At 37.2% G+C, this 13,542-nt stretch overlaps 2 protein-coding genes across 3 annotated transcripts; both read right to left on the reverse strand.

The window, feature by feature from the left end:
• Positions 1-80: 80 nt before the first annotated feature.
• On the reverse strand, positions 81-10,227 carry LOC143901383 (uncharacterized). Its single transcript, XM_077413651.1, has 15 exons — positions 9,097-10,227; positions 8,882-8,981; positions 8,469-8,579; positions 6,465-6,925; positions 5,491-5,590; positions 5,221-5,331; positions 4,975-5,130; positions 3,900-4,010; positions 3,605-3,760; positions 3,389-3,429; positions 1,718-2,596; positions 1,420-1,519; positions 1,188-1,298; positions 668-823; positions 81-588 (listed from the first exon to the last, which is right to left on the reverse strand). Exons 1-15 carry the CDS (start codon positions 9,870-9,872, stop codon positions 535-537), a joined length of 3,423 nt encoding a protein of 1,140 aa, XP_077269777.1. The 5' UTR covers positions 9,873-10,227; the 3' UTR covers positions 81-534.
• A 413-nt stretch (positions 10,228-10,640) lies between these two features.
• On the reverse strand, positions 10,641-13,494 carry LOC143901282 (odorant receptor 4-like). 2 transcript variants are annotated; one of them, XM_077413438.1, is made up of 5 exons: positions 12,051-13,484; positions 11,727-11,826; positions 11,367-11,477; positions 10,912-11,067; positions 10,641-10,849 (listed from the first exon to the last, which is right to left on the reverse strand). In XM_077413438.1, the coding sequence occupies exons 1-5, from the start codon at positions 12,821-12,823 to the stop codon at positions 10,793-10,795; spliced, it is 1,197 nt and encodes a 398-aa protein (XP_077269564.1). In that variant the 5' UTR covers positions 12,824-13,484; the 3' UTR covers positions 10,641-10,792. The 2 variants fall into 2 exon arrangements, with proteins under 2 accessions (XP_077269564.1, XP_077269565.1); XM_077413439.1 differs by lacking the exon at positions 11,367-11,477 and having other exon boundaries at positions 12,051-13,494.
• Positions 13,495-13,542: the final 48 nt, after the last annotated feature.

Genomic DNA, 13,542 nt, shown 5'->3' on the forward strand with positions numbered 1-13,542 from the left:
AGATTACATAAAATACTTTTACACGAATTTATAAAAATAAAGATATCATGTTTTTAAATGAAAAGAAAATAATGCTTTTTGTCTTACTTCAAGGTATGTTTTCTAAATTGTAGATATTATTTTATAATAGAATAGAATTGTTTTTTCTATATATTTAAACGAAATATATTTTTATAGAAATATATTGAAAAATATTTTATCTCGTTGCTTTGCGTTTTGAAGCATCAGTAGTTCAACAAGCATGTGTAAAAATATATAAAAATATGAGATATATAGTAAAAATACACATCTAATGATACTATCTGATATAACAATAATATGAAAACAAAATTCTAATATTTTCAATTGTATTTTGTATTACATGTGATTTTACCTTATGTAATAATATATGTAGCGTCAAGAGATAATTTAAAGAAAAATATTTATACTACATATTTATTTCTTTCTTTATTCTCGATATGCATCAGGCAACTATAATTGGCATTTATTCGCAATTAGTCGTCGTATTAATAATTTTGACACTTCGAACAAGTTTCATGTAGTTAAGGTACGCAGCATGTTCAAGTAAGCGACAGATGTTTTAACCACCTATCAGTTGGACGAATCATGTATAAGTCACATTGCTCGACACAAATATGATAGATATGATTGATGCTGCGTTACTCACGTCGCCGAAAGTACTGAGGGACAATTCAAAGAGATTTCCGGCTGTAAGTTTGACCGACGAATTGGACATCGCGATCATCAATACGAGAGCGAGACCCTTTTTTCCCGATAGAAGATGCCAATCGATCATGTACGATACTTCGCCGACCTTCTTGCACTGTTTACAAGATTATTTTTGTTATTTTTTTTTATGTGATACACAATTATACTTATTATAAGGCCGGTATTCATATAATCAGATATTATTTCAAGACTATCTTAGGTAATATCTGAAGATGTTAATACAGCTCTGTAATTGGTTAGTGACATCTTAAGATTGTACTTAAGACGGTCTTAAATATAAGAACCATACCAATACCGGCCCAAGAGTTACTTTCTAAAATATAAATTTTATAAATTCTATTATTATTAGAATTTTAATATTCCAGTTATTATGAAAATATACCGTGAAGATATATTTTATCATAAAGTTTGCTTTTAATTTATCACAAGTGCGAGCAATTCGTTTATAAGTACTTTACCTTTTCGGCAACAAGTTCACCGATGTAACAAAATATAAAAATATTGAACGTAAGAGATATAAGAAGAACGATATACGTTATATAACTTGTAGTCTCTTTACTCTCCCATTCCTGGAAAGTAAAGATTCCTGTATTCGAGGCTCCATTGTAAATCGTACACGTTGCTCTCCGACATTGCTTCGAAATAGCAATGCGCTTCGCATGGTACGTACATTTTGTACGATATGCATACCATGAGAGTATAATATCCAAGAAAACACATGTTTAACGTACATCCTACAATTTCCACGACAGATATTTCACGCAGTACTTTGTCCGTTAGCGATATAAAACTGGAATGGTAACGAATGTATTATCGGACAGAATATATTTCGCAAGAGAATGTCGTTACGTAAACAAATAAAAATGAATTGGAGTGTTCTATAAATACATATTATATAGAGCACTTCACTACAGTTTTAATGACACTGTTTAATAAAAATTTGAAAAGATATCAACGATCCCCCCCTCCTCGTCGAAGAATAACTCACCGTAAAATTCGAACGTGCTGCTGCACGATCATTGTCAATCTCTCGTCCACGTTATCGCAGAAGTCTTCCCGACCGTCTACTAGGTGTTCAATCCATTGCATTAAAACCTCTAGGCGGCCGTAAGCGTGCATCGCGAACACGGCGGCCAAACTGCAGGCACCGGCAGTGATGGAGTGTGCTATGAAACCCGACAAGCATTGCATCCAGAAGAGAATCTCAGCGACGGGACTGTGTCGCGCGTCGACAATCACCCGGGCGACTGGATACACCAGCGGCCGATACGTTAGGTTACCATCGCTCTCCGTGATCTTGCCCTTACTGAAAGGCAGAGCGAGATAATAGAACACGGCACCGCCGTACATGAAGAACGCGCAGATGGCCACGAGACGTCGGCCGAACTTTGCGCTCCTGATCATGATGACCCGATCGCCGTGATGCTGGGTGTTCATCCAGTCGCTCTCGATATGCTTGATACCCGTGCGAATATCGTTCTCGCGGAAGATCAGCGAGGAGTACTTGACAACGGCCATTAGGCAAAAACTCAACGGACCGGAGAGTTTTAGGATGTGGTACGTGTTATCCATTTCGAGTGCCATGAAGATGGCAGAGGGTACGAAGAGGAAGCCGATCAGGCTGGTGCAAATTACGTTTACCAGCCCGTACGCGTATCTCTCCATATGTGAAATCTCGGTTAATTTCGGCCAGACACCGATCGGCTGCAGTATCCAACGGTTCAGCTGAACGCTCAGCTGCATGTCCTTCTCATTCTCGTAGACCGTTGTGACAGGATTCGTTCTTTCCATTATAGTTTCTAGCATTATTGAACTGGCGAAGGTTCGACGATCACTGAGAGGAATGCGCGAGAGTTGGAACGAGGAAAGTCAAACGCGCGCCGCGTCTGCGCTGTTCCAGCGCGACTTCCCTTCTAGGAAAGGGGCGATCAAAGCGATCGGAACACAAAGGGTGAACTTTGCAGACGCAATTCTCGATTTCCGCGAGGGGGATCGTAGGTTTCATCACGCGGTGCTGCACCTGTCTGTTCATGAATTATGAGCGGAAAAGATTATTTACATTCTTCGCGGAGATATTTTCCGCGATCGGGACGGATCGCAAATGTTTCTTTGTTGCGTAAAGTGTTGTACGGTATTACACGATTTTTCATACGTATACGCATGTATGTAGATTACATAATGCTTATATATGAGTCATATAAAAATAATGATATTACAATTGGTTTTCAAATGAAGGTTTGGTCTTATTTTTTTGCGATATGTTCTCCAAATTGTAAAAATTGTTGTATAATATAGTAGAATTGTTCCCGTAATATCATTTGAACGAAGTATATTTTTATAAAGATACATTGGGAAGTAGTTTATTCTGCTTCGTATATTGGAGCATCAATAGTTTATTAATATATAAAATAACTGAAGTGCGCGTATCTAATGATATTATCTGAGAAGACAAGTCTAATCTCCAAATAGTACCAGGTAATAATTGAAAAAGTGCAATATTACATAGTTCGACTGTTTTATTCGGAGCGCAAGTATCAAGATTCATTGAATAAATGTACTCGTATAAAGTTTACTGTAGTTTCGTGAAGGATTTAATGTCATTTGTGTGTGTGTGTGATAAATACTACCATTTCAAATCGTACCTTCTCAAGTAGTAAACGTTCGTAGCATATTCAAGTAAGCGACAGATGATTTGTTAACCTTTTTAAGATAATTATATTGTTACAATATCTTATACGATTAATTTAAAGATATCTATCTTTTTTATTTTGTTATGTTTTTTTCTTTTTTTAAATTAAATTCTTGAGTTTTTTAAAAAATATTAATAGATAATGTAGAATTTAAAAATTTTTAATTATATGAGTATAATACTTACGTCACCGAAGCTGCTGATGGACAGGTCGATTATATTTCCGGCAGTCAGTCTGGTGGTTGCGTTGGACATACATATTATCAAGATTACGGCAAGACTCTTTTTTTTCGGAAGCCGGTGCCAATCGATCATGTACGAGCTCTCACGTACTTTTACAGTCTGTCATAAGATTTCTGTTATAGATGATTGTCACGAAAAGTGTTTCAAATTATCTGGCGCTATTATACAATATATCGTTGTTCGAAGTTCGAAGGATTTGGACGTTGTGTAATGATGTTTTGGAAAATAACTGGTATACCTGTTCCGTTAAAAGTTCGCCTATGTAACAAAATATGAATATGTTGAATGTTAGCGAAACGAGGAGTATCAAATATGTTAAACCGCTTACAGGTTGCTTAAAATCCCATTCCTACAATACACAGAATTTGTATGATTGCCAAATAATTAACATCAAAAAGGGATAATGATTCTTCTTATATTATGTATAAAAATATAGGATTCATGAACTTATTATGTTAGAAAAGTGCAGTAGCACGTAGCAGATGACATTCAGCGCTCTGTACCACAGCGTTTCTATCCAGGAATGTCTCAGCGGCCATGTACCGATTATCTTTATGACCCAGACATTCAGTCGCATATTGGCTCGAAGATCATTTTTATAATTCTGATTATAGGCTATAAAATTCTTTCACTTGTTTGCAAAGCGGTCGCATGATTGCAACTGACAGATAAAAAAATACAATGAAACCTGCCGGTTTGTATTATATACGTTCTCGCGTCTACGTGAATCTCCTCCATCACCGCGGTTCTGTCGCAGTACAGTTAGAAGTTTAGTACAAAAGTTACGTGCGTGCAATTTTTTGCCGATACGAGATAATTACAGGATGGGATCGATTCACACGAGACGACACTTAGCAAAGTACGTCTATTTTGCGTTAGGTCATCGTGAGTTATATTGAACAGTAATACGCGAATTGTTAATTAACTCAACATATTGAATCTTTTGCTGTAACTAATTTTAAAATTAAAAATTGTAAGTAAATGTGTAAAATATGCTGAAAAGGTGCTGCTTAACTTTTCCCGATTTCTTATAAAATATTTTTATATTCATGAAAGATAAAAGGAAAGATTAAGATTAAAACAAGAAGAATTGATCATCTTATTCATTTAGTCCAATAATATTCAGTCAGATAGTATTAATTACAGATTTATAAACGGATACTATATCATTATGATAATTATTTCATCACAATTATGTGAATTTTCGGAGCAGATTAAAGTATGCCATCGATGTTTTAACGATCTATGAAATAACAAAATAGATAAATAATTTTCTACTGGTAAATGAAAATGTGACAAGCTTCTATACTTACGTTACTGAATGTAGGTAGGGACATTTCTACAATTCTGCCTGCCGAGATTTTTGCCGGAATATTGGAAATTGCCATTATCAGGATTAAAGTACGAGCTCTTTTGTACTTAAGACGATGCCAACTCGTCGTAGACGTCATTAACCCAAACCTAATGCTCTGTCAGAATTAATTAAGTATATTTTATTAACAATGGTCATGAACGCGTTACTGTTTAACTTTCACGGCAAGCATTTTGTTACTTGCTACCTGATCTGTCAACCGTTGACCGACGTAGCAATTAGTAAAAATGGAGAAAGTGAATGACGTAAGCATCACAGACATAGTTAACATAGCTGTCGAGTTACTATTTTCCCATTCCTATAAAGTTAAAACAATTGCAATATACATGCGAAATAATTTGCGACAAATACCATCCACTGTTTTAATTACTATGCTAGAATTAATTGAACTCAATCTACTTAAATTAAATTATTATGCATGAATAAAGGCCGTGCGAAAATTGTTCATCGTTTTTACCATAATAATGTAGTATCCCGAAAGGCATAAGAGTATAGCAGAGCCCATTATTTCCACTAACCATACATATCGCATAGTTTCTTCTACTTGTTTCATGAAACTGTAAACGAACGATATATCTATGTTGTAATTGTAACATTTGTGCAATTTTGTGTTTACAGCATTATGTCATATTAGAATGTATTTAATAAACTGTCAAAATAATAATTGTTTAGTATTTGCCTTATATATCATAATCATAATAATTACACTAATTAATAAGGTTTTTCTAACTGGGCTAAACACATTTTTTTTAAATTAGTTATTTAAAATTCTAATTATATATGAGAGAGACAATATGATAATATAAAAAATTAATAATTAAACTCGGCTTTTTTCTTTAATGTGTTTCTTTGAGTTGCTGACTTCAAAGTGGTTCAATACTTTATTGTTATTAATGTATATGGACTTATTCATGTTTGTTATAATAAATAAAATATAAAATTTATTTGCTTGTAGCGTAATTTTTTGTACATGAGATTGCTTTCTTTTAATCCAAGAGCTAAAAATTAAAATGTAATAATGGGACTAACGTGCTTTATACAATACGTATAAAATTTCGATCTTTGAAATTACATATATTGTATATTGATAATATAAAAGTGTTACGTATTACGAACTCTTTACTCTCTTTTTTATATTTACGTACGAATTAGAGACATCCTATTTCATTCATGTTATTAAAAGAATTTAACTTTGCCGACTAGTGTAATAGTTCGTTATTTCACTTTACAATTTGTAATTTTAATCTGTTGTATTTTTCCTAATAAACATAATATGAAAGAATATATACAACAGCTACATTGTACAATAATGACATGTGACATGCTAATTTTATTATATCAATTCGGTTTCGTAATTATTCGACCTTACTAAAATTAATAAGAAATGTCTTATTTACATAAATATTTTTCCCTTTGTCTTTGTAGACTTACTGTTTTATTTTTATCTGATGTTCCACGATATCAGCTAGCAATATCGCGATAGCTCGATCATCGGGCTGCGGCATGTCATTGAGACGTCGCAGCTTGTTGATTAAAACGCTCAGTTGTCCGCAAACGTGCATGATGAAAAACGCAGCCAATCCGGCCGCGCCAACCCTTGCCGAATACGTGATCAATCCTGCGAAGAACTGTAGAGTGAAGACGATCTCGTATGCCGGCGAAACCTCTCCGTCGAATTTCACAAAATAGCTCGGGCAGGCCAACGCTCTCACCGTGACGTTCATCGGCGTGAGCATGCGACCCTTTGAGAGCGGCACGAGAGTGCGGTAAGACAGTCCACCGATGTACATAAAGACGGCAGAAAAGATCGCGAACTTCCGGCCCACCTTCGCTTTAGACAGCATCGCTTGCCGATCGTTCCAATCGATCGCGTCACTCCAATCCTGCCATGCCTGTTTCACGCAAGATTGAATCTCTCTCGCGTGGTATATGAGCAGGCTGTACTTCATGCAACCCATCCAACAATTTAGGATCGGCGCGAGCAATCTGACTCTACGTTTGAACTCGTGTTCTTTCAGGAACACCCGCAGCAGACCCGGCACGATGATGAACGCGAACAGAAAGTAGCAAATGACGTTTTGCAAGCGGGTCGCGATTCTTTCCACGTTGGAAGCGTAACTGGGAATCGGCCACGTGCCGATCATTCGCAGGATAACGCGAGTCACTTGCACGGCGTAATTGAAATCGTTTTCGTGCCGGTTCGTTTTCGACGAGCCTTCCATGATTAGCTTTCTTTTATTCAGTTCAAATTTAACACGCGATTGAATTCTGTATCACGAATTTTGCGCTTGTATATTACCGTTCTTTTCCCGAGCACTATGAATTTCCGTTAATTCCGTTCCCGCATTTCGGGTTCACGACTGACAGACGGTCAGGTCAGGCGGGACCAGAAACTCGAGCATGACTGGCTAGGTGTATATGTTGACAGGTGGTTTTTTTTGTGTGGTAAGAACAGAGTGTACAGCGCGCTTGCGTGCATAAAACGTCTGCGCATAATGCCGGGTTACACGCAAGGGGTTGGCGAATTTTACGTGTCAAACTGTCGGATAAACGCAACGTTGACGGACAAAGAGAAGAATCGCCGTGCGACGCGTGGCATCGTACGACTTTGTAAAATTTAAATTTGCGAACCAGAAAGGGTAAAGACATCTGTAATTTGTGCCGTATGTTATTTGTGCTGCGTAAGCGGAATGTCGCGTAAGTAAAATGTTAACGCATACATTACCCTCGCAGTTAAATAACCCTTTGCATCATCAGAGACACGAAAATTTGTTTAATGCCAAGTTACATGCGTGACACAATAATGAATATAAAAATATATGAAGATTATACGTTTTGCTTTCAACATATGTGTGTAATAAAAAATGAATATAACGATAAAGGAATTCAGAAATTTTCATGGTTGCGTTGATCTACCATACTAATGGTGCTATATACATTACACTGAAATCCGTAGATTTCAATATCCTGCACGATTTTCTACAGATGAAATTTATTTCTTTCAACTAACGAATTGCATCTTTTAAATGCTGGTTGTGCGCAATATATTTAGATACGCGACCGATGTTCGCATAATCTAAAAAATACACAATTGTACGTTTAATGACGGTTTATCGTTTCGAATTACTAATAGAATTCTAGAAGATCATTGAATTCTTTTCTGGCATTTTAAGCGAACGAGATGGAAATATGTGAAGCACACTTACGGCGCCAAAACTATTGAGAGATAGATCCATAAATTTTCCGGCTGTGATTTTTACGGGAATGCTAGACATCGCGATTATCAAAACGAGACCGCGCGCGGTCTTGTGCGGGATTCGATACCAGTCGAGAGTACAGAAGGTAATGTACATCTTCATGTTCTATATATACGATTACGTAACAAATAAATAATTATTGATCAATCTGATCAAGTAACAAATTATCGATCAATACCTGATCCGTGAGAAGCTCACCGATGAAGCACAGTATTAAGATATTAAAGATGAATGTTAAGAGAAGTATGGTATATGTTAGCATGGACACCGCATCGTTATTTTCCCATTCCTGTAGAACGAACATCAAAATATCTTCTATTAATTAATTTCCTTTAATACACAGAGAGAATTTTCTCTTAAAATTTATCGTGAAAATCTGGTAGTTGTGGGACAACGTGTATTACGAAGAATTTTATGCGAGCTGTTCTGATTAATATTTACCATAATAAAAAATATTAATATCTATTACAGAGTAAATTATAAAATATATTGGATTAATTTAACGGTAAAATATAACGAAAAATTCTCTCCGTGTATGTATGTACATATTCTTGATTTATATTATAAGCTTATCAATATTACATCGCATACCATTATTATATAATATCCAAGAAGACACAAGATGAACGTGCACCCGACTACTTCCACCAAACATACGTATTGTAAAATTTCTTCTACCTTGCTTAAAAAGCTGAATAGCATTAATAATAACATCTCATTCTTAATAATTTTTTGTTTATATATGTAAAACGGCAATTGTGTAATTTTCTCCCCCACACACAATGCGATCGGCATAATAATGTTACCTTTTAATTCTGATATGCTGCCTCACGACGGCCGCCAGTTCCACGTTGGCTTTCTTATCAGAGAAGTATTCGGCCTGCGTGAGATTCTCCATTCTGGCAATAAGAATTTTTAACTGGCCACAGGCGTGTAACACCAGAAGAGCTGCCAGACCGCAGGCTCCGCTGGTCACCGAGTACTGCACGAATCCGGAGAGAAATTGAATCGAGAAGATAATCTCGTAAGCCGGAGTCTTCTGCGGGTCGATGAATACGTAGTAACCAGCGAATCCCATCGGCCTAATCGTCACGTTCTGCGGCGTGACGATGACTCCGCGCGATAACGGCACGATCGTGCGATACGAGAATCCGCTGCCGTACACGAAGGCCACGCAGAAGATCGCGAGGTTGCGTCCGATCCTCGAGTTGCCCATCATGATCCTGCGGTCCTGCGCCAGACTCGTCTTAGTCCAGTCCTCCTCGATGTGCTCGATGCAATCCTTGATTCGATCGCTTCGGCAGATCAACATCGCGTGCTTTAGCACCGCCATCAAGCAGTTGCACATGGGACCGATCATCTTGAGGCGACGACGCGCGTTGGACTCTTTGAGGAACATCTTTAACATGCCCGGCACGAAGATGAAGTAGAGCAGGCCCTGGCACAGGATCCTGAGCAACTTTGTCTGGACGATTTTGACAGTGGACGTGACATCGGGCGACGGCCAGATGCCGATCAGGTTTAAGACACCGCGCGTAACGTGCACGGTGCGCCTGATGTCATCGCGGATATTCATGTGCATGACTCGAGAACCTACTTGATCTTGATGACGCCGACGATGGACTAATCGGACGTACCGTCATGAAGCGGAAAATGTGAATGACACTGCGCTTGCGTCTTCGACGAGAACGGAAGAGGTGAGGGAGATTGACGGCAGATGCGGCGATTGTTACCCGCAATCTTTTTTTCCCCTCTTGTAAATCACGGAAAGGTAGCGAAAGAGTTGTTGGGGATGTTCGAGGAAGAGATCACCGCGACGGGAAGTCTAGCGACTTTAGAAAGTAGCGAGAAAATAGCGAGGAAAAAAATTGCGAGCGGAGGAGAACCGCACATGTTGTATTGATCCTTTGATAGTACGTTGATCCCTTCGTGTTCAATGAAATATTTTACTGTGGAAAGATGAAGCAAGAGATACGGTGAATCAAGTAGAGAATATAAATAATTATGGGAGTCGCAATATAAAAATGTAACCAATTTCTTTTCTTATTGTCAGTGTTCTAATAGCAAGTTGTAGTTATCAAATAGAAATCGAAAGAAGTATCTAACATATTGTCTATCTCGCTGTCTTCTAAATATATTAATTGTGTTTCTTCTTATTCAGAAATGAACTAATGATGAACAAATAAAGATTTTGTGGTAGCTCGTACACATGAAATTTTTACGCAAGTTCAGGGGTGTTTTCGGCGCAAACAGGAAGTCAGAAACAAAAATCGGACAACATATAATGATATGATGCATCGTTTATAAAAAAAAATATATTTGAATCGAGGAGATTTATATTTTGTTAAGTATCTCACTTTTTTCATGGTAAGTTTTAAGAGAAAATTTGCGTTATACATAACATTTTTTAGTTCAACATTTTTATTCTCTTATTAATATTTTTGCTGAATAACGCTCAACTATATAAAATAGAAGTCAGATATTTTTGTGCAAGGCGCCGAATTATAATTGCAACATTTTCCGAATAAAATTAAAATACGTCAAAGCCGTCTTAACGACCTAGAATATAATACACATTTTTGTTAATCATTTTTTACCAGTAAATTTACTACGTTACTTACATCACCGAAAGTTTTGATGGAAAGATCGAAGAATTTCCCGGCTCTAAGTTTCATCGGGACAACCGATATGGCTATGACTAATATCAATGATCGTGCTTTCATATTTGGAAGATGGTACCAGGCCAATGTACACATTGTCAATGCTAATTTCTCTCCCTAGTTTTATTAATAAATTATTTAGAAGTATGAAATTAAAATCGAGAAAAAAAATGTCTGATATATTTTGTGCTCTACTACTTATTAAACACGTTATATGGCTTCTGCACACAGGACGCGGAAAAGCTTTGCCGCGCGGCAAGAAACAACGCGGTAGCCAATAAACTTTTGGTTTTTACGGAAAAGCAACACGTTGATTGGCTACCGCGTCGCTTCTTGCCGCGCGGCAAACGTTTCCGCGTCCTGTGTGCAGAAGCCAATAAGCATTTTATCACAATAATACATTTATAATACAATACCTCTATAGAAAGTTGTTCACCAATAAAACAAAAGATATAAATGTTGAAGCCAAATGACGTAAGTAGAGTAAAAGAGGAGAACATAGATATAACATTTTGATTTTTCCATTCCTATAGGATTGACAGTTATATTTATCAAGCACGCGTGTATGCGAAATAGCGAATATGCTTCAAACGTGATAAAATAATATACTACCTTTACGCGAGCGTTATTTCTGTAGAAACATATGATAATTCCTTCGCGTGAGCACGTAAATTATCGTAAGTTATTATAGAAGTAACGCTCGTGCAAACGTGGTAATAGACAATTAGACGTAAAATTGTGCCAGCTATTATCACTACATAATTATTTAGACGCACCAAGATAGTATCATATCCTAAGAAACATATAATCATTGTACATCCCAATACTTCCAACAAGCTTGTATACTGCAAAGTGCTCTGCACCAATCGTAAGAAACTATAAACGAACGCGCACAATTTTTTGTCAGAAAATCTTTATTTGCCATATTAAAGACGAACTTATTGTTACTAATAAAGCAAAGAAGACACATCGCGTTAACGTGACGTAACTTCATATACAAAATTCAATCGATTTCAGATTCTTGATTCTTATCTTGATACAAATAATAAGATCAAACAGATACAGATATAGAAGTGTGACTAATACGAGCAAAAACTTACTTTCGTATTTTGATCTGGTATTCTACGGTCAAACTCAGCTTCTTGTTCAAATCTCCTTCCTCCGTTTCATTTACCATGTTGTCTGTTAATGCCATCAGTATTTCCAGCTGCCCGCATGTATGCATAACAAACAGAGCGGCGAGACTGCAGATCGCCACTGTGATGGTGTACTTAATCATTCCGGAGAGGAACTGCATAAAGAACACGATTTCGTAAATGGGACTGATTTGCCCGTTGAATAGAACAAAATAACTCGGGGTCGGCAAGTGCCTGATCGTGACGTTCTGAGCGTTGACGGACTTTCCTTTGCTTAACGGCACGAATGTACGAAAATACAAACCGGAGGTGTACATGAATATGCCGCACATAATGAGCAAACGTCTCGCAATCCTGGCTTTACCAATCATGGAATTACGATCGCTCGCGCTTTCGACATTACGCCAATCGTCCTTTACTCGCGTCAGACAATGTCTCACTTGATTCTTGCTAAGCAAGAGGCTGCTATACTTGATGAGTGCAAGTATCGCAAATATCACGGATGATATAAGCTTTAATCTCATGCGAGTTCTTTTTTCTATGAACAGTATGTACAGGATTGTCGGGATTAGCTCGCAACCAACAAGAAAGTAGCAGCTCAATATCAGCGAGAACCTCTTGAGATTTTCTTGAAAGGAGGGTTCTGTTTCCGGCCAGATGCCCAATAGACGGAAAATACCGCGACTTAGTTGCATGGTGTATCTTATGTCGTTTTCGTAATTCATATTTCGATACATTTCTACACTGTGATTGTCGTGTACTTTTGCGAGCACCACTTCGTGACGTTATGGCTTTGTCATACGAAACGTCATACAACGCGCAGGACTGCGACCTGATGCGTGCTTTTTCATCACTGATCGCAGAGCGTTACCTCTCAGTCAGAGGATAACTCGGTACGCAAATGCGCTTGCGTTGCGAACAATTGATTAGTCATGTCAAACGAATAAGTAATAACGTGCGTCCGGAATTATTGAGTAAGCTCGAAATGGATGAAGTTTGAAAGTAAATTTATCAAGAGTCGGAAGGGAATTGCTTCCGAAGAAGTGTATTTTTATCCGTCAACCTTCCCTATCATAGAAAACTCTTATAATATCTAACTTTATTTTTTCCTGCTTTGTGTCAACTTAATATTGTCTCAGTCACAATATGTATTGTATTTGCCAAGAAAAATAACTTCTACGTTTCGCAGGATAATAAAATGATAAAGTGTATGTATGACATATGCCTACCAGTGCGTTCGGGAAGACGCTATTAGTACTATTTGCTTATTTTATCCTTGTTTTACATCTGATGAGCGATAAAGATAGAATGATGCAATAGCGCTAATAGCGCGCTTCCCGAACGCAGCCTACATCGCATTAATCTATATTTGATACATATGTTTCTAAAAATAAAATTTTTGGTACACATATGTATACCAATTTTGCGAAAATTTTGATATAATTAAACTTTAAAT

This window comes from Temnothorax americanus, unplaced genomic scaffold (assembly GCF_048541705.1).
Source record: "Temnothorax americanus isolate GAGA-0224 unplaced genomic scaffold, ASM4854170v1 Scaffold33, whole genome shotgun sequence".
Classification (NCBI taxonomy): Eukaryota; Metazoa; Arthropoda; class Insecta; order Hymenoptera; family Formicidae; genus Temnothorax; species Temnothorax americanus.

What these genes read in the sequence shown, in the direction of transcription:
- LOC143901282 (XM_077413438.1), bottom strand. Translation starts at nt 12,823, where the DNA reads ATGTATCGAAATATGAATTACGAAAACGACATAAGATACACCATGCAA. An exon ending in GTGAACAACTTTCTATAGAG is followed by an intron (nt 11,068 to 11,366) that starts GTATTGTATTAT and finishes TAATAAAACTAG; the next exon opens with GGAGAGAAATTAGCATTGAC. An exon ending in CCATCAAAACTTTCGGTGAT is followed by an intron (nt 10,850 to 10,911) that starts GTAAGTAACGTA and finishes ATTATATTCTAG; the next exon opens with GTCGTTAAGACGGCTTTGAC.
- LOC143901383 (XM_077413651.1), bottom strand. Translation starts at nt 9,872, where the DNA reads ATGCACATGAATATCCGCGATGACATCAGGCGCACCGTGCACGTTACG. An exon ending in GTGAGCTTCTCACGGATCAG is followed by an intron (nt 6,926 to 8,468) that starts GTATTGATCGAT and finishes TGCGTGAAACAG; the next exon opens with GCATGGCAGGATTGGAGTGA. An exon ending in GTGAACTTGTTGCCGAAAAG is followed by an intron (nt 824 to 1,187) that starts GTAAAGTACTTA and finishes TCTTGTAAACAG; the next exon opens with TGCAAGAAGGTCGGCGAAGT.